Genomic DNA, 24,798 nt, shown 5'->3' with positions numbered 1-24,798 from the left:
GTCGTCTTTTTGTGCTTGGTGAGAAGGTTTGTAAAAGGTGAGGTGAATTCCAGGGACACGGTGAAAACGTGGTCATGTCTGTCGTTTGATGGGAGGATTTAAAGGAAAAAAGTTATAGTTAATCAGGGGTGGCGTGAAGGGATCAGAATAAAATAAAGTAAAGTAGCGCAGTTTCGCAAAAAGTATGTCTTATCCGCCTCTAAAAACTGAAACAAATACGTTATCAATTCGATCTTACTTATTTCATATAAAGATATGGCAGGGGGGGTCTAAATCCAATGATGGGAGGGGGAGTGCCATAAAATATAGAACATAGAATGTTAGAACGGCCTAAATAGCTCCGGAATTCAGGCCAGGAGTACCACTCTATTATCTTTAGGAGACTGATTAACTTACTTCGCAAAAAAATAAACTACGATGGGACAAGTAGGAAAGGGTAGGTAAAAAGCTAGTTGTGGTAAGAAGAGCGAAAAGGTGCTAAAGGCACATGCAATCACAATGCAATTTTATTTAACCATTAAGTCCTATATTGCTACTTAGTATCATTTTAATAATTAATCATTTTATCGGAAAGTTTGGACTGCCGGGCATTTAGTGTATTTGAGACCGCGACCGGCAGTGTTCATGTGACATGAACCAAGTGCTCGGTATTCTATGCCGAGTAAAGACAAACAATCCTTATTAGAAGCAGTGTAGAGTGCAAGAAGCGCTTCATATTCCTCGATAAATTTAGACTAGTTTGGCTTCATTAACGTTGGTAATTTATCGTATTTTTTGCGAAAATTGCGACTGGCAGTGTTGGCGAAAATATTCTAAGTGACATGAACCAAGTGCTCCGTATTCTATGTCGAGCGAACACAGACAATCTGTTTTCGAATCAGTCCAGACTACAGGAAGCGCTTAATATACCATAATAAAGTTAGACTAGTTTGATTTCATTAGCTGTAGCCAGTTCTCGTTTTTTTGGTGAAAGTTTGGACTGCCGGGCAAGTAAGTAAGCTTATTTTCTGCTCGCCTTAACCAGTTTTCAAGTCTGTTTTTTGGTCTTGATTTGTCCTAAATCTGCAGATTTTCGATTTCCATGAAAGACATTCGAGGTAAATTTCATTAAACTTGATATTGTATTGGATTATCTGTAGTTATCTTTCGTTTTTCTTAAAGTAAAAGAGATTCAAAGCTAGCCTAATATAAAACTGTCGGCCTTGGAAAATTCTTCCAAGAACAAAACTATAGTAACCCCTGAGGGTGGTGGTGAGTTGTGTACAAAATTCCTAAGTGGGAGAGTATACTCGCGCAAAAAACAAAAACAAAAACAAAACAAAACAAAACCAAAAATCAAACAAACAAAAAAACAAATAAAACAATGTACTGCATTTGGATTCGATTTCACTGCATGGTTTTTATTATGGGAGAAATTATCTTTATCTCGAATAAAAAAATATTGAAGATTTTCCCCCCGATCTTGTTTTTACCTTTCAGTTTCATTCAAATTGTTCTCCCTGTGACTTCCGTATTGGGAGCTCCGCTTTTAGGCAGTGCCTAAATATATATATTAACTAGGCCACTCGTCCTTACTAGACCATTAATCCTTACTATGCCAATCCTCCTTACTAGGCCGTTCGTCCTTACTAGGCCATTCGTCCTTACTAGGCCATTCGTCCTTACTCGGCCACTCGTCCTTACTAGGCCATCCGTCCTTACCATATCATTTGTCTTTACTAGAACATTTCGACCTTACTAGGCTAGCTATTCGCCCTTACTAGGACACTCGTTCTTCATTTTTAAATTCATCCTTCATAGGATATTCGTCCTTACTAGGCCATTTGTCCTTACTATGCAATTTATCCTTGCTAGCCCATTCGTCCTTACTATGCTACTCGTCCTTACTAGGCTATTCGTTTTTACTAGGCCATTTGTCCTTACTAGGCTGTTCGTCCGTACTAGGCCATTCGTCCTTAATATGGCATTTGTTATTTACTATGCAATTCGTGTTTATACTAGCCTATTCGTCCTTAATACTTGGCCATTTGCCTTTGATTATTACGCCATTCGTCCTTACTAAGCTATTCGTTTTTACTAGGCCACTTGTCCATACCGAGCTATTCGTCCTTACTAGGCCATTCCTCCTTACTAGGCCATTCGTCTTTACTAGGCCATTCGTCCTCACTAAGCGCTTCGTCCTTACTAGGCCATCCGTCCTTACTAGGCCATTTTCCTTTTATTAGGCCATTCGTACTTACTACGAGGCCATTCCTCCTTACTAGACCATTCGTCCTTAGTAAGCGCTTCGTCCTTACTAGGCCCATCCGTCCTTACTAGGCCATTTGCCTTTATTTATTAGGCCAATCGTACTTACTACGCCATTCGTCCTTACTAGGCCATTCGTCCCTACTAGGCCATTCGTCCTTACGATACCATTTGTCCTTACTAGGCAATTTGTCCTTACTAAGCTATTCGTCCTTTCTAGGCTAATCGTCCTTACTAGACCATTCGTCCTTACTAGGACTTTCGTCCTTATTAGGCTATTTGTCCTTACTAGACCATCTGTCCTTACAATGCCATTCGTCCTTACTAGGTCATTCGTCCTTACTAGGCCATTCGTCCTTACTAGGCCATTCGTTCGTACTATGCCATTTGTCCTTACTAGGCTAATCGTCCTTACTAGGCTATTCGTCCTTAGTAGGCCATTTATGGAACTGCTGATGTTCATGTGGGATACTTTCTAGCACTGTGGACACACCTAGCACATGCGCAAACTCGCACTTAGTTTTATCTTCGGTTTATTTATATCAAAAGAATCAAGGAATGATGAAACTTGAAGTGAAATAATACGATTAACACCTAAAACTAAAATTCCAATGAGTCAAACCTTTTTTGAGGATGCGATAAAGTAAACAGAAATGCTTGTGTACAATCGTCAACATATTTAGATCCTCTCAGAATACTCGTAGGTAGAGCCGGACCGGATGCATCGAAAAAAGAGCTTTCATTAGATTTCAGAACGAGAGTCATGGAGTCCTACTGAAGAAAGTTCGGCTAGTTTTGTCATCCAAATAAGCCGTTCTGAATTAAAAGTAGACGAATAGCCTAGTAAGGACGAATAGCCTGGTAAAAACGAATGGTCTGCTAAAGATGAATGGTCTAGTAAGGACGAATAGCTTAGTACGGATAGATATCGCTCGAGACTAACGAGAACTCGCTTCAATAAATAATTAGTAATTTACAAACTTGAATGAAATTTTAAAAAAGTGTATTTCTAAATGAATTTCTATAAATATTCGCTTAGTTCACAGTGTAAATAAAGTGTTTCATGTGAATCTAAATCGATTGTAAGCGTCATGATGACCCTTGAAGGTCCAGATAATTAGTAACGCAACGTTTTTCCAAGTCATCACAGAATTCGCTTCCAAACTCAACAAAATAACGGAAACCTTAACAGGTGTTAAAAGTAAAATGAAAGGACGATTAATTATCTTACCAGCTAAATTGAGTATGTAAAATATGAAATCGAACGAAATACTTTGAAACCTTCGAATGTCAACAAGCATAAGGACACAGGTTGGAGCCCAATCTCTGGAAAGTGCAACTAGTATCCACGAGTTCGCCAAAGGGCCGTTTGATTACATTCGTCCTTACTAAGCTATTCGTCCTTACTAGCCCATTCATCTTTAGCAGACCATTCGTTTTTACTAGGCTATTCGTCCTTACTAGGCCACCCGTCCTTACTAGGCCATCCGTCCTTACTTCTAGGCTAATCGTCCTTACTAGGCTATTCGTCCTAGCTTACTACGCTATTCGTTTTTACTAGGCCATTTGTCCTTACTAGCCTATTCGTCCTTACTAGGCCATTCGTCCTTACTATGCCATTTCATTCGTCTATACTAGGCCATTCGTCCTTACTAGGTCATTCGTTCTTTTTTAGTCACTCTTCCTTACCATGCCATTCGTCATTACTGTGCCATTTTTCCTTACTATACGCCATTAGTCCTTACCTGGTTATTCGTCCATATTAGGCCATTCCTCCTTACTATGCCATTCGTCCTTAGCAGGCCATCCGTCTTTACTATTACTAGGCCATTCGTCCTTACTAGGCCATTCGTCCTTACTAGGCCATTCGTCCTTACTAGGTTATTCGTTTTTACTAGGTCATTCGTCCTTACGATGCCATTCGTCCTTACTCGGGCCATTCGTCCTTACTAGGCCATTCGTCTTTACTAAGCCATTCGTCCTTATTAGGCCACTCTTCCTTACTAGGCCATTCTTCCTTACTAAGCTTTTCGTCCTTACTAGGCCACTCTTCCTTACTAGGCCATTCGTCCTTACTAGGCCATTCGTCCTTACTAGGTCATTCGTCCTTACTAGGCCATTCGTCCTTACTAGGCCATTCGTCCTTACTAGGCCACCCGTCCTTACTAGGCCATTCGTCCTTACTAGGCCATTCGTCCTTACTAGGCCATCGTCCTTACTAGGCCATTCGTCCTTACTAGGCCATTCGTCCTTACTAAGCCATTCGTCCTTACTAGGCCATTCGTCCTTACTAGGCCATTGGCCCTTAAATAGGTCCATGCTTTCCAATTCAAGTACAGCTACAGACTAAGACTCGGCCTTCTAACTGCAAAGTTAAGCCAATTCACTGTATGCAAGAGCTTTATTTACTTCCTTTTTCGTCTCGAACGGACATAAAGCAATAGTCCCCTTCACGGTTCTCTGCGCCATCTTGAAAGGTAGCCGAGCCTTTGCATCCAAGCGAGACGAACGTTGAGTTTGCAATGATAGAAACCTTTTTTAACACCTTGGACAATTATTCACAGGTTACGATCTTGAGCATTTAGAAAAAAACTACAAAACCTGTGAGTACCTATATATTGGATCCCTAGGAGCTAGGGTGACTCCCACTGACCCTAACCCTAACCCTCCCCTCCCCAAAAACGATTCTCAGGCTCGTTGTTGTTGTGTTTCAAGGGTTTTGGTCCGATTTTCCTCCCTCCATAAGCTGCTGATCTGAAATAGTGACGTAGAAAAATAACCTTTTTGAGCACTCTTTTCTGCCATATTTTAACGGCGATTTTCATAACTGCAATACCGTCTAAGAACAGTATTCGAAAATCCTCTGCGAACAGAAAGTGGGGCCACTCATTATTATTCATTCTTGCTAAAACGTATGCAACCAACTTAGCAGTGACATAAGAAATGCCCCACACACTAGAGAGTTTTAGATTGACTTTTTTCTCCCTGCAAACGGCAAACGTGACCAAGTTTTCATCGTTTTCCTGTACTTTACTTTACCTTTTACAAACCTTCTCACCAAAGACAAATATTCTTTTGTTTTTCTATTACTTGGGCTTTTTTGCGATTCTTTTTAAGCTATTTAAAATAATTTTTAAATGGTCAACTGACGTTTCAAGTTTGCCGTGAACGTAAATCTAAAACTCTTTAGTAGCTTCCTTCAAGCGTCAAGTTTTTTATACTCTTTCTATCATTATTAATCATTTAATCTCTTCAACATTATTATCTATATATCATCATATAGTTTTTTTAGGACCCTCGTGTAAACCACTTGATTGTGATCCTGGTCTCACATCACTGCAAAACTGAAGTGTCCCTGAAGCCTGTTAAAAATGACCAGAGAAAAATATAATTTAAAATAGAATTAAGAGGAAAATTTTTTCAATAATGAGCAATAATGGCAAAAAGCGCCAAAAACTAGACTTTCGTATGAGTTTTGATCCCAATTTATCAGGCATGACGAAGGTTAAACGTGCTGACTTGAAACGGCTCCGCAGTTTTTATCTTATTGGGTCGTTAATCCTCACTTTTTTTACTGAAAGCCAACGCAAGATAACACATGAAACTCAAGTCTTCAGACAAAATGATATTCTGGTACCGAATCCATACTTTCAAGAGTATAAACCAGCACAAGTTGAATTCATCTTGGTATCAATCTCAAACAACAACTCGGCGTTCTGGTATGCCCGACCACGGAGACGATTCTACAAGCAAAGAATTAAGTTCTACAGTAACCACGACGCTAGTTTTCAACTGGAGCTTCGTATACTATCTTGTGGAGACATTCATCCTAACCCTGGCCACGACGACAGAAACAATAATGACAATGTAGACACAAAAAATAAGGTGACAAATCAAACCTCGAAGTTATCAGTATTCTACTCGAATGCCAGGAGTATCGTAAACAAAATCGCAAAATTGCAACTAGAATTAGCCAAAAGCCAAGTTGACATCATAGTCCTTACTGAGACCCATCTAGACGCTTCGATAACGGACGCCGAAGTATTCGGTATGTTTTGTTGCATTTGTGTTAGAGATTGTTGCTTTGTCAGGCTTTTTTATCGGAAATATATGGGAAATACGCAAATGAAGGCCTAAACCTCATTTTCGAATAAAAGTTTTGCTTTGGGTTAACACTTTGATTCCCGCCACTTTCATCGGTCATCTCCACTTCCAAACGAATTAAACTTTCAAGTTCTGAATAACAAGATTTTAGCCTTGTACAACAGCCTTTCTTCAAGAAAATAGTTTTTGGCGCTCACTGTTTGAGTACGAAAATAATTGTCTCTTAAAACCTAAAGAAAGCACGGCCTAATATTGATCGAACTATGAAAGTTTTATGTTATTCATTTTGACGTAATATATCAAACACAATGAAGGAGTGGCAGCCGATTTTCAAACACCGAGATCTAGAAGTGTGTACGTAAAAGAACGAGGCGGAGCAGATTTTTTTGACCAACTTCGAGGAGTTTGGATAGAGGATGAAACACTCTTTCAAGTGCTTGATTTTCTTTCACAGACAACAATTAAAACCATTTATGATAGAACTAACTAGCTTGGGTCGATCCCATATTAAATGTCTCAAAAGCAAAAAAGGGAGTGCGTTTATTTGATTCATAGCGATAGGACGGAATTAAATACAAAAATATATATAATCAAACAATTGGAAGAAAAACGGCAATACATGTACATATGCAAACAAGAATTTATGTTGGCTCATCATGACTCACTTTAATTTATCAACCTCAAGATTTGTCACCGTTACATGTTGTAAGAGGTTATAAAGTAATATACTAAGCAACTACTATCACTCAGTTTTTCTTTTCTTTTAAATATTTGTACGATTTTGACATACTGAAAGGATTCAGCTAAGAAACGGCACGGTAATTCAAATTAATATTAAATAAAAAGCGGCTCACAACGACACTATAACTTAAAATCACTTTATGTACAAACGCGTTGACTTAATGAAACGAAACTAACGCCAAGACACTAACTATGCTTCATATTTTTAAATTAATTTCAGTGGCCTGAGTTGGATCTTAGCATAAAATATACGACAGGGACGTGACAGAAATAAAATAATTGAAAACTGGCAAAACCCACCAAGATCTTTGAATAGAAAGCCAGTGGGAATCGCGCCACCAATTCACTGTAATCAGTTTGATTAGCGGCTTGTTAGTGAAATTTAAAAAAAGCTGTCTGTTTTTACGCCTAGCTAGAAACTTATTAATAAAGCCGCGCTTCTCTAAGTCGTACTATAGAATTTTTAAGGTAAATTAGGCATGGCCACGCTCCAGAAATCTTGGTCTTCTCAGAAACAAAGACTGATAAGTTAAAATTCGCCGTCCGTACAAGTGCAGATCTCAAGTTTGCGGAGAGGAAAAAGAAATAAATTATAACAAGTTATGTGTAAAATGCAATAGATTCTACCACAATTAATTACTATATTGCTTTATTTGGTTTCACCTAGACCCTTGCTGAACCATAGTTATAATGGATAATTTTATCGTCATTTCACAAAATATCAGAAAAGATCGATATTCGAAAACGTTATTTTGTTTTGCTTTGAAGAATGATAAATATTGAGGAACTAAGAATTGCTAGTTTGTAATCATGATCATTCCAAAGAGAAACGGTAACCAAAGTTGGTTAATCTAACAAAACAGCTAGACTAGTTACAAGTCTTTTGTTTAATTCAACCGAGGTGTCGGCTTTGAAAACTAGCAATATCTTCATCTTCAGCCATTCTTTCGATTCAAATTTTTAAAATGCAAATTTAAGGGGTTGAAATTAAGTTATTGTTGACACTATATAACAAGAACGTATGCTCCAGAACAAGTACATACTAATGTATACTGTTTCAATCAAAGAGGTGGTCTCTCCTACTGTCTACTCGTCACTGGAGTGCGTTTCTGACTAATGGAACACTTTGAATCAACGATATTTTGAACATTTAAAACAATAAGTTAAAATTTCCGGACTAGAGGTTCCATTAGCAACTTGGGAGACGGCTTGTTCAAAATCATGAGAATTGATGAATATAACTACTAGCTTGGGGTACTTTTGGACTTTTCTGGCAAAAACATGATGACCGCTTCAACGATACATGGAATCTTGACAGCGATCATATTGCTCTTCGTTTTGGCGGGAAATCGAAAAGGAATCGAATCAAAAGATTTACGAATAGGCGCTTTGATTCCTTGGAATGGAAGCTGGCCTGCTGGTCCTCGCCTGGCCTCAGCTGTAATAGTAGCAATCGACAAAGTACGACACCTTAATCTACTACCTGAATACAATTTGTCCTACATTTGGAAAGATAGTTTTTGCCAAATTGGTCCATCTTTGCAAGCTCTATCGGATTTAAGGGTTTTGAAGCCAAGTATTGATGTATTCATAGGACCTGCCTGTTCAATGGGATGCACGTCTTGCGGGTTTTTAGCAGCTCATTGGGATTTACCTATGATTTCTTATGGATGTATCGATGAAGATTTATCGGATAAGTCCTCATACCCGACTTTTGTGAGAACCGTCGGCTCTTTCAGCCAGTCTGGCAACCTATTCTTACTACTAATGAAACAATATGGATGGAAGAGGATTGCAATATTGACATCAACAGAGCCAGTGTGGTCGCAGCTAGCAAGCCTTATCAAAAGGAAAATCGATTCAAAACCTGGATACGAAGTTTCGTACTTTGAGAGTTTTAGTCCAGACTTCACGAGTGATGTTCAATACCAGAGATTGATCCAGTCAGCCAGGAAAAAAGCACACGGTATGTTATCAATAATCTAGCAATATTATCGGGTTTTACGTAGTAAAATAACCAGTAACTGTAATAGGTTTGTAAAAAACCTAACAGTTTTGGTTCCTTTTTCTTAATCATCTACAAATGTTTACATAATTAATATATTCCTCCTTCTTTTTTTCTTCTTTTGAGATGACTAAAAATTCATGTATTTAGCTTACTTTTCTAGCCGTTCGAAGTTCAAAACCTATCTAGGCCTATTGTGGCCTGCAAGCTGTCTACTGTAACTATTACATTTACGTCATCAACCGTTTCACACCGTTTTCAGTTCCGCTAACAAAAAAAAAACAGTGTCTGAAATGTTTGGATAATTTGGCAAACATTTCCACGCCGAAACTCGCTGTATTTATTTTTTTCAGCATTACACATTTATTGACATACAAATTTTGAGATGAGAATCATCGCCAGTAATCGTAATATCAAGTAAAAAACTTATTTGTTTTTATTCTGTTTGAGTCTTTGTCATAATCCTCGAAACGAAAACCACACTTCACCGTACGCTGATTATTTTATTTTATTTTTATTTCATTTTTATAATATTAAAAAAAGGAAAAAGGGAAGAAAAAAGGCCGTTTGTTTAAAGTAAAACGTTGAGCCCTGTTTTCCGTCTTTGAAAAATAACACTCTGAGAAATAATTCATTTTTGGTTTAACAATATTTACGATAATCTAGTCTTTTAGTTGATTCGATTTCGCGACCCTTTATTTGTTAATATTTTTTTCCCCAAAGCGATAGTCTATGAAGTCTGGTAGAATTTCCATCACAAAAAAAATTAAAAGTCCGTTTTAATTTCAAAACCATGAAATCTGTCAGTTACATATAGCAAATATGACTGGCGTGCCAGCTTTATCAACAACGTGAAAGGCTTTGATATTTTTCCCCCTCCCATAAAATAAGGTTAAGAAAAGGACTTTTAAAACATCGTATACCACCGTACACGGAAAACCATTTGAGTGTTTAAAATAGAAATAAATAATAGCAGCAAAACTAGCGTTATTTTTCCTTTATTATAATAACCTAATAATGTTGAGTAGCATTTTCTTTTTCTTTTTCTTTTTTCTTGTACAAATATTGAATATAAGAACAGTCATATATAAAAAATATATTTTTGCTTTTTGCTTTATTTATTTCTTTATTCTTATTTACTTCTTATTCCTTTTTTTCTTTTTGTCTCAATTTATCTATAAAAAATCGGAAAGTTGAAAAGACAAACTATATTGGCCATTTAAAATAGCTAAAGCTAAAACTATACCGATTATCTGTAAAGCTTTAATACATTGAATATCTCATCTATAGGATTCGTACTAAAGTTACATGCGCCTTCAGAAAGATAACATTGTTTACATACAAAGACAGCGGCGATTTTGGTAATGCCAGAATTCAATTCTTTTTTTTTTTTTTTTTTTTTTTTTGCTGATTGGCTGATTGTCACCAGGCGACTTCAAGTTAATTAAGCTGAGAGGGGTCTTAGGGCGTTTAGGAAGCCATCTCGCCTAGTTTACTATTTTCCCAAACGTTAGGGGGTTTGTAAAATACCCTAAGCAGCGCCACAACCCACTGTGCATTAGATATAGAGCCAATGAACCAATATGCCATATTGTTTTGAATATGCTTTGCCTCGCGGCTATTAGAGTTACTATCTAGCAAAGATAACATCGCAGTTTACTGCCGGGGGGCTGTCGAATGGATAGCTTCAGCTTTGTAAACAACTTAAAACAAGAAAGACCTCACTGGATCTATTCAATCCCATTGATGAGAATAGCCATAGAATTTGCTCAGTCATAAGCTCAGTATAAATCGAATGATTTTGTCTAGTAATGAATCTTTATGAGCACACCATTTTTTAGCAACCACAAACGATTTTCCAAAACTGTCTTCAATCAGCTCTTAGTACGGAGCGAGCCGGCATGATATCAAAGATTGAAAAGTGGGGTTGACATTTGAAAATTAAGCATATTGAAAAAAGAAAAATAGCTATAAAAAGATAGTAAACGATTTTTATTTATATCCATATTTTGGCGCAAAAAATGGGGTCGGTCCCTGTGGGAACTGTGTTATCCGGCCTCGATCATGATATGCTTGTTGGAGTCCGTCGTTGTAAAACATAAAGCTTTCAACCATTTACTTCTAAAATCCCTAAACCTGTGGGCATCTAATATCCCCTCCCCTCCCCTACCCACACCAATCTTTTGAACACTTAATCCGTTCAGCATAGAAGAATATGACATACTATAGATATAACATTAAATGAGAAACTGTAAAGATTGAAACAAAGCCTCGCATTAAATCAGAGTTTCTGTGTGACAAGCAAAGCATGTCGGAAGTGGTGTTTTCTCTGTTGCACAGGGTTAGACTCGGATTAGTATCAAAGTATTTTGAATATTCATGTATTCTAGTGGAGTCTTGGAATTTCAAAGTGTTTGTGTTGCATTCTTTGGTTTACTGTTGGTATTTGTGAATGTTTGTACAGTGAAATGAGGCTAACCCTGTATAAACGCATCTATGATCAAAGAACACAGCGGTATTCAGACTAATGGGCCTAATCCATTTCATTCAATTTCATTTCCCATTTCAGACCACGTCACATTCCCTAGATTATTATTTCTTTGTTTAATGGTTGCACATGAAAAGACACATGAATACGGATTCAAATCAAACAAAGAATCTTATTCTCAAGAGAGTGATACTCAAAAGAGTGAGACGCGACCTGAAATGGGCAAACGCCACGCCCAAGTGTGGATTTGGTCCATTAGAAAAAGGCCTATTACTGACCACCATGTGCTGTTGCGAATACTTGCGACTCAGCTGATGAACATTACGCACAATTCAAGGAAAATCGAGTGTAAAATAAATAGCATAGTGGAACCTCCATAATTCGGACATCGAAGGGCCAGAAAAAGGTGCCCATAATATAGAGGTGTCCATAATATAGATGTCGGGAATTTGAAACAAAGAATGTATGGTGAATTTGCCGGGATCTAAATATTTGTCCGTAATATAGAGATCTCAGTATAATATAGAGGTTCCATTGTAACAGCCACCTTTTTATAATGTCCTGAGCCCCTTGCATCTAATACCATTTAATTGTTCTTTATTTCTCGCTTATATTGTCCAGTGTTTATCTTCACATGCTATGGTCCTTGTGTTCGTCAAATGGCCCTCAACCTTCTTGACATGGGGATGATAACATCTGACTACGCATACTTTAGTTACTTCACACTCTCGGACACATGTAAAGGCGGCTCCGATGGGCGAAACGCCGAGGCCTGCCGAGCATTCGAAGGGTTGATGGATATTGGAGTGTACATCCCTAATACTGTTGAATACCAGAGTTTTAAGACCGAAGTGCGCAGACGAATGCCGGAGTTTGCTGGCTTGAATTATCACATGCGTCATTCTGATGAGGTAAATCACCATACGATATAATTGCTGATCTGTGTCAACGTTTGCGGAGGGTCAACCATCAAAGCAACTTTCATAAGCCTGAGAAATGTACCGTGTCTTGACCCATGCAAAAAGGGACTAATTTGCCGTATTGTTTACCACAGCACCCAGCAATGCATCTATCTAAAAACCAGTGCACACTTGTGCAGTCTGTCTGTGTTGCGATCATCTAGCTGCTCTACTCCATTTACCAAATTAAAGGTAGTTCATTATCAGTATTTCCATCTTTTTCACCTTTTATTTAACAGGTAGATGAGTTCGCATGTTTTCTACATGACAGTGTTCTGCTTTACGCAATGGCTTTAAATGATACGATAAAAGCTGGGGGAAACATAACGAGTGGTATAGATGTGACCAGGCAAATGATCAATCGATCTTTTGAAGGTAATTATGAGATTCGGCGTGGGAGATGGACACTAGTAATAGGGTAGATGATGGTTAGTAAACACTAGCGTGGAATAGTAATAGGGATTTGATCAACAAAATAAGCTGACTTGCTTCTTACGCGCGTGTTGACTGGGTGTGAAGCACAGTAATGGAGAAAGCGTGCAAGGAATCGTCGTCGCAACGAAATAGGGTTTCAGAACTCAGGGTTGGATCCAAAACACTAAAACTGAACCAAAACAAAGGACTGGTCTTGTTTTTATTTTAGGAGGTAAAGGAGGATGGGATGATTCTCACGAACCCAATCTAGATCCGCCCCTGTGGAAGTATTCTTTATAATCAGAACTTTTCTTTGCAGGCGTCTCGGGTAATGTTTATATAGACAAACATGGTGATCGATACTTGGCTTTCCAAATGACTAACGTCCGAAATGGCAAAATGGTCAAAGTCGCTGAGTACTACAGTTGGGATAAAAAACTTATAATGTCAAACACAACCATCTATTGGCCAGGAGGTGGAACGACTGCACCCCTGGGAAGACCTCTTTGTGGATTTGACGATGAGTATTGCCCGTCACCAGGTAAGGCGGTCGCTAAAAATGCTGGAGGTTCATGCCATGATACTACATGAAATCATGTGAGGTACGTACATGGCATACGAGTCTCTAGCTGATCTTTGATTTTTGAATTTGATTTAGATATTTTGAAGATTTTGATCTGTGTATTGGTAGCCATCCTGACTGTCTTGTTGGTTGTCGTCGCTGTGGCAATATATATGAAGTAAGTTCAAGAGACATATAAGTAGACATATAACTAGACATGTTGATGCAAGGGACGATTTGCTTGTCGCTGCTTATTTTATTGGCGTTGTCGTAAATGTGTTTTTGTCGGTATTGGTGTTGTTATTGATGCTGCTGTTACATTTCATCTCTGTATCCAGACCATTACCTAGCAGACTACACTTTATATTAATCCAGTATTTGCACCTCAACACTTTATTAAAATCCTCGATTTTCACTTTCTTTTAATAGAAGGAAGTTGTTCGAATCATCTTTAAACAGTGACATGTGGCGAGTGAAGGTTGAGGATGTGACCTTCACCAAGAGATTATTAGGGTCGAGTCAAAGCAGACGTAGCATGGTGGGTATTTATACATGGACAGTCTTATGAAGGGTGGCATGAGTGGCGTAGTGGTTTACAGCTTGCCTCTCACCACTGTGGTCCGGGTTCGAGCCCCGGCTAAGACTGGATCATATGTGAGTTTAGTTTGTTTGATGTGTTGTTCTCTCCCTTACCACAACGTTTTTTCTAGATTCTCGGGTTTTCTCCCTCTGTAAAGCTCAACATGTCAGTTGAGTGTTGTATATTGTACATATATAGAATGTAGTGGTAGTGTGTGTTGAGGGACCCTCAAACAATAGCCCCATATGAAGAGTGGTGGTTGTAAAACATGTTTTATTGTAGATAAGTTTTTGTATGGCTGCTATCTATGTTCAGCATGTCCTGCTTATGATGTAGGGAGTTGGACTATCTGTGTTCAGCTTGTTGGCCATAATGTAGGAAGTGGGAAGTGTTGCCCTCTGAGTTAAAGCGCGCGGAATTCCATCAGCGAATCGATCTCTGGTTGGCATAGTAACGACAATAGCTCATGTCACAGCAACTAGCGTTATATAGAGAGTTTTATGCAAAGTTTAATTTTGTGTTATTTATAGTCTGCTATAGGTTCCCATAACCCCAGCAGACGCAGCGTGGTAAGTATGTAACAAAAACATGAATATTCTCCACTGCAACTACCAACATTATCACATCACGGGTATCAAATTACCTAGTGGTAGTGTCTATGCGGGGTAACAATTACTGCCATATTTTCTCTGACAAGGAGAGAAGTAATATCAAAGAGAATGAATTCATATTTCTCGCAAATATCCCTGTTTCTTTTTTTCCATAGGACAGCAGTGTAGAAGATCTGGGCAGCATGTACTCACAAGTTATGAACACAAAAGACGACTTTCAGCGTGGCCAAATATTTGCCACCGTAGCTATCTACAAGGTACGAATTTGCTTGATTCACACGCCGCTCTACTCATGTGCTAATCGGGAACGGGCCTTATTTAGTAAAGATTTAGCACTGCTAAAGTCTCTTCTTCCAAGTTTTAATCTTATCGTCCGCTGGCAAAATAAAATGTTTTTCTTTTAAGACCACTAAATGTTCTTCGAAAGAAATAGTTCCCTTTCACTGAAACAGGAAAAAAAAAATGTTATAGAGGAAAAAAAAAAAAAAAAAGATTTCTAGTGTTGCTCCAATGCAACAATACAAATCTTTTCCTTTTTCCCACAAAGTAAAATGTATTGTCTTGTAATAACATGGCATTGTTTTTACCCCATAACATGGCTGTTGTAAAATCCCTCTATAACAGAATTACTTAGCTTTACTCATCCTTTTCTTACTTCATCTCTTACATTCAGTCGACATTAGCTGCCGTAAAGAAGCTCAGAAAAACGAGTATTACTTTGGATAGAACTATATTACTGGAGCTGAAACAGGTTACTTATGGGGAATAAGCAAGGGGCGAAGGAAAAGAAAGGAAAAGAAAGAGCTAGGAGTAACGAAGAGAAAATTAAAGGAGTAGATATGATATATTAGCATATACCAACTTATGTACTTCCTAAGAACGCGCGCGCTCATTGGTTATTTGGAGGTGAATATTGACCTCTGAATCTTGGAATATTTAGTCGGCAACAAAATGGCCTCTGCCGGCAATCGTTTTACTACAATTTCCAATGAGAAATGCCATTCCTATCAGTGCTAAAAAGTCAACGGAGTATGGCCCAAACGTTTTGCTAAAAGTTTTGCTAAACGTTTTGCTAAAACTTTTGCGTGAATTTGTCACGCAAACTAAAAGTTTCTGTTTGTTTGTTTTCATTGAATAACTGTGTATGTAAAATAAGTTACTCTGTACACAAGTTGGTATATGCTAAAACTGGGGAAACGGGTACATATTACTTTGACGTAATGTACAAGGTACAAGTGATATATAGGGTAACCACCAGCATAGCGGCCCAAATCGGAAGGGAATGAGGGGTCATCTACGTAAAACAGATTCATCGGTAGATTCAATAGGAACGGGAACAGAAAAAGGGGAAACAAATGATTAGATATTCCGCTCATCGCATTCTGCAATACCACTCCACGTATTCAATAAACTTTAAGATGAATTTTCGATATTTATGATTTTGTTCCTTCTGTCACAGGCGCTCGATGTACAACATCCCAACATAAATCGGTTCATTGGCGCATGCGTAGATACCTCCAATATCTGGATACTGACTCAGTATTGCAATAAGGGTAGTCTACAGGTAAGTAGCGGCTGCAGCAATCGTTTTTTGGTCTCACGAATCTTTTTTTTCTTCTAAACCACTAAGCATTATTAACATTGTGAAATGTGTTGATAACAGTCAAGTGAGGCCATATATTACACTGTATGATCTTCTTATTTGCCTTTATTATTATTCTTCATTATTAACATTGGTGCAAAAATACATTGTGGACCTGTCTTACCCATCTGCGGTACCCCCCCCCCCCCCCCCCCCAAAAAAAAGAATATTTCTGAACCCCCATCCCTCCAAAGCTCGTCCGCCCGTCTGTGCTCACTGCTAAGAGATGGGAGCTGGGGCGTAATTATGGCTAATTGTTCAATATCACCATTCCTATCAGGGACTGTGATTTTTTTCAGATTTCTTTTCAGTTTCGTTTTCAGCTAGTGACAAATGACAAATTATCCTATACTCTCGTCCTAGCTTATTAACCTATTCTCATCATTGCTGTATTTGTATTCACAGGACGTTCTGAATAACACTGACATCAACCTTGATTGGATGTTTCAGATCTCTTTTGCTTCAGATATCGCTAGGGTAAGTATAACAGCGTTTATTTCATCCGGTTTTTTTCCCCACCCGCTTTGCCTTCTGGTGCATGGATAAATATCCCGCCATCTTTGTGTAAAACGCAGTTATGTTATAAGTATCGGGGAAAAAAGCTCATATTACTCCTGCCATCTTTATTGTCCATTATCACGAACAATTAATTTTCATCATTAACAATGCTGCTATGAACGCTGTTCGCAGTTGGCTTATGCGTGGACTTTTGGTTTGAAAGAACAGCAAATGTCGACTGTCTTAAGTTTTAAACTTCTTGTCAATATTGTGTTTATTACAACAAATTCAAGTACGCAATCACTCGCACGGTAAAGTAATGAGCCAATAATGGCCATCTTCGGCGCGAACTCAATTTTTGTATTCGTCTGGAAGCACTTCGATTCGAGCCAAAGAATTTCAAGATGTAGTTTGTTTGGAGGAGTAGACCGATGCATTCAATGTATGCGTACCAGGTTTTGCTTGGTTTAGTCGAATGTTTTGACTCGGAAGTGTTGTGTCTTTAATTATAACACTGATTGGGGGCTTAGTTTGTTGTGAAATGTGATCGCGAACGTATTTCTCGCGTGCGCGGGGAATGCAAATCATGCATCTTTTGACAGACAGTAGTCGAATTATGTACTATACATTATATAGATATCATGGATTTCGGACCTGAGGGCAAGTGAAAAACTATCCGCCCTTGAGTGTACGAATCACGTAGAATAATGTTCTAGCCCGAAGGCTTCAGGGAAGAGAATAACCCGGCGGTCTCCAGACCGCACCTACAGCTAATTCCTCGCACTCTGCCACGCACAGAATCAATGTCAAAATTAATATTCAAAAGTCTAAACTATATTGTGCATTATTTTCACGGCGGATATTGTTGTAACACTATCATTACCACCACCACCACCACCACCATCACTATCCTCATTATCATCATCACGTACACCCTAACGACGATCAAACCAATTTTTCCTTCTCGTTCCTATAGGGTATGAGTTTCTTGCATAAAAGCCCCATCTGTTACCATGGACACCTAAAGTCATCAAATTGTGTGATAGACAGCCGTTGGGTCTGTAAAATAACGGACCACGGGCTCAGAGAGTTTTGTGAAGGCCAAGCACCTGACCCTGAACTTGGTGTTGACACCATGTATAACCGTAAGCATCTGTCACGGATATGGTTTGCTATTTACAGCTATTTGCGCATTTCAGTGAACTCCAAAAACTTCTTGAGTATTATATTATTATTGAAGACTAGGGCCAACTAACTATGTTACCAAATTGTATATGTCAATAATGCTGCCGTACATTTGATGGACCGACGGTAGCCAAAATACATTTTAAAATAACTGTTAAATCTCGTGTTCTGATTAGTTGGAAGCGCGTGTGCTTTATGAGAGCATCGTCACGCGCGCACACTTTCAGTTGCGTCATTCCTATCCAAAATAACGTTTATTGTAATTTGTATTTCATAAAAGAAATTTTCAAAAACTTGTTTGATGTGCTGTGTGCAGTTATAAAGCACATAGGCATTGCCAGAACACTGGAGAAGTATCGCGGAGTAGAATCGCGCTACGCTTCTCCGCTGCGCGTCGTGGTCCTCCTATCCCCGCGTACCTCATAACTGCACACAGGACACGAGCACGTTTTCTATTTCTTCAGGAGAACACACACTCCTTTCCAAATCACATAAGATTTTGGTGATGATAATTCGTATAGAAGAAGAATAGTTAGGTTTTTCTTCTGGATTGATGAGCATGCGCAGTAGCTCTTTCATTCTTGGCAAAATGATCTCCTTTGATTGAAGCAGCGTTAATCAGCTTTTTGATCAAGCCTAGCATTCATAATAGTGAGACAATAGGATCCTTAGCTTTCTAAAGATCCATGCATGTATGTGATGTAGCGGAGTCTCACAAAAAAGATCAATACTGTATTGCAGCAGTCTCAAGCGTCCGGCGTCAACCAGGCTGATTATGAACCTTTAACGATAAATTGATATTAGATTGACTTTTATTCAGATTTACTATGGACTGCACCAGAACATTTGCTTAATCCAGAGAGACCTGGTCAGTCACCTAAAGGAGACGTGTACAGCTATGGGATTATACTCCAAGAGATCTTATTGAGAGGGCTGCCTTACTGTATGAATGAATTCATGGAAGCGAAAAGTAAGTGATTCTGCTAATATGAAACAATTGAAGCAATTCATTATTTATTTTCAGCGATCAGTTTTTTTAAATTATTGGGCTTGTGGGGCATAGCAACGGTAACTTAGGGGAGTCGGAACTATTATGATGAATTGCTGGATTAATTATTAAGGTTTCTATGTGCTTTTTTTAAGTGATGTCGCAAACAAGAATATCAGACACACAGCGCACTCATGGCTGAGCAACATATGGTTGTCATAGCAAAAATTAAATTTTTAACTTTAATTTGCAATTCCACCGATGTACCAAACCGCTATTCAGTGTAAAATAAATCAGTAATCGCTTGCTATTTCTTTCTGAATATCATGCTTTTTCATGTCCCAAAGGTATCGTTAACAGAGTTCAGCAGTCTGAGATTCCACCATTCCGTCCCAGAATTCCACCTGAATCTGGAAGTCCTGCATTCATCAAATTAATGGCCGAGTGTTGGAACGAGGTTCCGGGTACTCGCCCTGGATTCACCGACATCCTGCGCAAGCTAAAACGCATTAACAAGGGAAAGTAAGTTGGAAGATATCTTAAATTCAGATTCGTAAGATATGCGAACAACCGTGTTTTTTTTCAATTCCTCTAGGGAAATAAATATCATGGATAATATGATTGCAATGATGGAGAAGTATACAGACCATCTTGAAGAAGTCGTGCAGGAAAGAACTCAACAGCTGGAAGAGGAAAAGATAAAGACCGACGCACTGCTTTATAGAATGCTACCAAGGTAATGATCAAGTGTGTCCCGCGGGACCACCCTAGGGACCGCTCGGCGCGGGGAATTGCAATGCTATAACATTTGCAACAAATAATAAGTTATGTTCCTTGCAACCTGTCTCGCATCTTAGAGTAGCATGTCACAATCATTCTTGCAAGAAGAAGCTAATCGAATTTTACTACTTTTCAGTGAAGTAGCAATTTGATTACATTGCCTGAAGTGACACCCCGCCATCAACTTGTGTCGTAATAATTTTGCCATTAATTATACTAATAATACATTACGGTGTTCACTATTTACCATGCTAGTCCTTTACGGTCGAATGTATGGCACAGGTTGCATAAAAATCTAGTTTGACAACTTGTCTGTACAGCTACTACAACTGCACTGTAAACAAAAGTATGCAATATAGGAGCATTGCATTATAACATACGCCTTATATTTTGATTTCGGCAACATAGCGGATAAATAAGTGATATCCCTTGGGCCAGCATAATATATCCCACTTGACGGCATCTACATGCATCATATACATTTACCAGTCATAGCTTCTTGGGTGGCTATACCAGGGTATAAAGATATCCCCGCGTGGTTTTCCCATGACATTGCTTTCTTTCACTATGATCACAAATCTTTTCATATCTTTGTCACCTCCCTGTTTCACTTAACAGAAGCGTAGCGGAGAAGCTGAAAATAGGCGCACCAGTTGATGCAGAGTTGTTTGAATCTGTAACGATTTTCTTCAGTGACATTGTGGGATTTACTAAGCTTGCCTCAGAAAGTACTCCAATTCAGGTACACAATGAGCTTTTACTTCAAACATTTACTTCTAATGATAGAAGCAATTAATCTTCGTGTAAGTCATGATCAGTAGAGAATCATATCAGGCTTTATGCTTCATTCTCGCTCTATTTGTGGCCATTTACATGAAGAAGGGTGACTCTACTCCTAGGGCTAACTCGCGTTTGTTTCGGCGTTCCCTAGAATTATCCCAAGCACTTGGATGACACATTTCCTTCAGGTAAGGGGAAAGGTCTCTTGGTGACAGCTACCTTTTTTGATATATAAGTTGTGTAGTTAGACTAAAACGAGCTGTATTTGGCAGCTTCCGTGACTCTCATCAATAGACAATAGACGGCTAACCTTAATGACGCATTATACCTAAACTCAAAGATTATACTTTTTAATCTGTCTCACGATTGTGGCAGTTGGAAGGACCGCGACGTTTCGACTGCTGCTGCTAGTCTTCATCAGGCAATGTTGAAGATTGGAAGGTGGTCTTCTCATATACCTAAACTACCCCAAATCTCTTTTTAATAGTGAAAATTAGCATTAAAAAAAAAAGCTACCGAAAAATATTCTGGAAGTGAGGGTAGTAAACGTCATCATGCTTGAGGTCTGTTAAGCTGTGCGACTTAAACTTTCTTTTCTTTTCTCGATTCAGGTGGTTAATCTTCTGAACGACCTTTACACCTGCTTCGACAAGATAATCGATTCACACGATGTCTATAAGGCAAGTCAGTTGGTGATCACGTGTATGATCATGTGCGCAAATAATATCACTTAATAATGGACCTTAGAACAGATGAAATACTACATAGGCTAAGCCCACTTCCGAGATATACTCTGATTGTCACACAATTGTTTCAGTACGAGGCTTCGTGCAGATTCGCGAAGTTGATTTACTTTTCCCCGTCACGAGTCACTGACAAGTACGAAGTTTCACATTAAACCTTTTAGTTATTCGTGCGTGACAAAAGATATATGTAGCATCACATCGGAGATCGAAAAACTACTAAACATTGATAAAGATCAGGCCAGAAGATTAACAAAAGACAGGAAAGCCTTAAAAGGACTTCTTTATAAGAACTTTAATCTAGAATAGAATTGAGTGTCCGTTATTCAGCTAATTGCTGTTAATAATGGAACAGAACTGATACTGATACTGATCAACATTTTTAAATATCGATGGTATAAGAGCTGTTAACGATTTCATACAATTAGTAATCGTAACTACTTGTTATCGGATTGGTCGAAAACGATAGGACTTGCATTCGATGTTATCTCAGTACATGCCGTTTCTATACAAAAAAAAAGTTCTATATAATCCGACTCTATTGCCTGGGGGGGGGGGGGGGGGGGGTGGTTTTTTCCGCTTTTGGGTCTGGGGTAGGGTATAATTTTTTGACATTTTATCTGGGATAGGGACTGGATATCAGTTTTGTTTCGGATAAGGTTACGATTTGGTCGTTTTAGTCTGGGGATGGGGTTAATAACGATTTGGTCGTTTTTGTCTGGCAAATAGGCTACGTTTTCAATTCTGGCGACACAAAAACAATAAAAACATTAATATTGATATATTGATTCAATCTATTGAATAACCGTCGTTTGCATGGTAAAAAAATGTAATATGACCGAGATGTAGTTAACACTACTGTTTGCTTTGAAATGGTTTCAATAATGACCATATTCGGTCTTAAAACTTTACAAAAATATAAAAACACAAATACTATCAAATGAAATCTGGCTTTTTGACGTTTTTGACTTTCTAGGTTTAGTCTGGTATCGGGTGTACAATTCTTAGTTTTAGTCTTGGGTAGGGTATGTAAAATCAAAATTTTAGGTCTGGAATACGGTCAGGGTTTTGAGGTCCTGGCGGCACACCCCTACCCAAGTTGGGGTGGTAGTACCCCCCCCCCCTCCCCTTTCCCCCCGGCTCTATTGTGCAGACTCTAAATCATGGTGTTGTTTTTATGACAAACAAAGGTGGAGACTATTGGAGACTCGTACATGGTGGTATCAGGGATCCCAAGACGTAACGGAATACAGCACGCGGGGGAGATAGCAAACATGTCTCTTGATCTACTCAGTGATATGATTGACTTCAGAATCAGACACAAACCTGATCATCAGCTACAGCTGAGGATTGGTATTCACTCAGGTAAGTAGTGAAATGATAAACAAATGGCATTTAAATCAGTGATAGCCATAGCCATAGCCATAGCCATAGCCATAGCCATAGCCATAGCCATAGCCATAGCCATAGCCATAGCCATAGCCATAGCCATAGCCATAGCCATAGCCATAGCCATAGCCATAGCCATAGCCATAGCCATAGCCATAGCCATAGCCATAGCCATAGCCATAGCCATAGCCATAGCCATAGCCATAGCCATAGTAATTTTCAATCAAAGCAAGAAAATATCACGCGAGAGGGCTAGCTGATTCCCGCAACCCCAAAGAAGCATAACCTCTAATTCAATATGTATTGTTAACTCTGCTACAGGACCCTGCGTTGCTGGTGTTGTCGGTCTTAAAATGCCTCGTTATTGTTTGTTTGGTGATACAGTTAATGTATCATCCCGCATGGAATCCAGTGGTTTGGGTGAGTAGTGTACCCTGCAATACCAGTCGTTGTCGTTGTCGCTGTCGCTGTCGTTACCGTTGACGTTGTCGTTATTATTTACTCTCCTTTATCTTTTTTTTTAAAACCAGCTCTAAGAATTCACATCAGTCTTCAATGTAAAGAACTATTAGACAAGATAGGAGGTTATCAGACAGTAGACAGAGGATTAGTGTCGATCAAGGTAATTTCCCTCTATCTAAATTACAAACCTTTGTCGACTTTGTCGTCATAGCGACATATACAAAACATTTCTTTTTTCTTATAAACCGACATTCAGCTGACCTTAAATAATGACGTAGAAACGAAGTCACTGCAAAACTAAGGTGGCATTAAGCCTGTGAAAACTGACCAGCGAAAAATAAAAATCTCACAACCTTTGCAATAAAAATGTTAACCTTATTAGTTATTGTGTCACTGTTATACAAGCACTTATTAGCAACGTTATTCTTTTTTTCTTTTTTTTTTTTTTTTTTTTTGCGACCTGGAAATCAATAATTTCAAGAGGAAAAATGACACCTAAATTTTGCAAAGCTTTTCGATATATTTTGATTGGCTAACTTTTTCTCTGAGATCAGATGGATGGCTGGAGAGCCTTTTGAACGGCCAACTATTTAGAAAAAATGGTAAAAAAACAATCACGTTTACAGTGCGACTGAAATTTCGAATTGACTATGGGTAGAAATCATAGAAAGATAAGCCTCCAATGACGCTGCGAACTCTAGGTAAATCTGTGAGTCCACAGTCCACAGCCCTCTCTCACCATAACAGGAGCGGGTCCAAGGTTTTATTAGGAGGGGGTGTACCATTTATGATCAGGACGTTCACAAACTTTAATTAGCAGCAATAACGCAGTAGATATCAACTCATTTAGGGTGTGCGCACCCCCTGAATGCGCCCCTTCCTTGGATCTGCCCCTACATAAATACTATACTCCCGGATATTTCTTTTACAACTTATGCTGAAAAATTGTCAAACTTAAATTTCAGGGTAAGGGTCAAGTTCGAACTTACTTTCTAAAAGGAAGAGATGGATTCTCCAATACGTTACCAGACCTCGTTAGGGCGGCAAATATCGAGGAACACGACTTTAAATAATTCAACAACTAGCTTGAAAAGCCTGTCGAGAAAGTGAGGTGTTGAGCCACATGGATTGTCTCTTAATCTGATCGCATAACAATTAAGATTTAAAGGAAAAAACAGCTGACCATCTATCCATCGAATTAATTAGACCTCATAGCTTACATCAAGTTTTAACATTTGTAAAGTTTGAAACTTATTTTTTTATAACAACAAATAATTGGTATACAGACCACGAGCACAGTTGCAGAGTTTCATCACTTGTCTTCCCGAATATCCGTCTTAAACGCAAACATCATTCCGATTTGTAGTCTCCTAATATGTCAATGATTAAAGTTATGTTATTTGATTTATTTAAAACAATACATCGCAGCCAAAAAGACTCAATTAATGCAATACTTCGACGATACGGTGGCCATGGATCGTAAGGTATTACGGGGCTTTCTGAGTGCAAGAATACGTAAATTAATATTAAAACACTCATTAATAATTCAGTAAGCTTATGGTCCAATTGGAGCCACCATACACGTCACGTGCATGAACCTTTATACCCGATAAAGTCCTC

General features: G+C 38.6%; 1 protein-coding gene across 3 annotated transcripts; it reads left to right on the top strand.

Moving 5' to 3' along the window:
* The first annotated feature begins 8,117 nt into the window (after window positions 1-8,117).
* LOC116304456 (atrial natriuretic peptide receptor 1) lies at window positions 8,118-24,596 on the top strand. Of its 3 annotated transcripts, XM_089040410.1 has the most exons (21): window positions 8,126-9,058; window positions 12,207-12,496; window positions 12,784-12,919; window positions 13,278-13,499; window positions 13,617-13,698; window positions 13,950-14,058; window positions 14,631-14,669; window positions 14,867-14,968; window positions 15,385-15,462; window positions 16,171-16,275; window positions 16,759-16,830; window positions 17,828-17,996; window positions 18,857-19,006; window positions 19,372-19,546; window positions 19,620-19,760; window positions 20,423-20,546; window positions 21,196-21,264; window positions 22,518-22,692; window positions 23,038-23,136; window positions 23,247-23,338; window positions 24,144-24,596. In XM_089040410.1, exons 1-21 carry the CDS (start codon window positions 8,374-8,376, stop codon window positions 24,249-24,251), a joined length of 3,222 nt encoding a protein of 1,073 aa, XP_088896536.1. In that variant the 5' UTR covers window positions 8,126-8,373; the 3' UTR covers window positions 24,252-24,596. The 3 variants fall into 3 exon arrangements, 1 of the variants encoding a protein (XP_088896536.1); XR_016121761.1 differs by lacking the exons at window positions 23,038-23,136; window positions 23,247-23,338; window positions 24,144-24,596 and adding an exon at window positions 20,736-20,772 and having other exon boundaries at window positions 8,118-9,058; window positions 22,518-22,589; XR_016121762.1 differs by lacking the exons at window positions 20,423-20,546; window positions 21,196-21,264; window positions 23,247-23,338; window positions 24,144-24,596 and having other exon boundaries at window positions 8,118-9,058.
* Window positions 24,597-24,798: the final 202 nt, after the last annotated feature.

This window comes from Actinia tenebrosa, unplaced genomic scaffold (assembly GCF_029948245.1).
Source record: "Actinia tenebrosa isolate PJP-AT-01 unplaced genomic scaffold, QUT_ActTen_1.0 PGA_scaffold7__59_contigs__length_16204524, whole genome shotgun sequence".
In the NCBI taxonomy this organism is placed as follows: Eukaryota; Metazoa; Cnidaria; class Anthozoa; order Actiniaria; family Actiniidae; genus Actinia; species Actinia tenebrosa.
The sequence above is the reverse complement of the archived record's forward strand: the minus strand, read 5'-3'. Positions and strand labels throughout refer to the sequence as shown.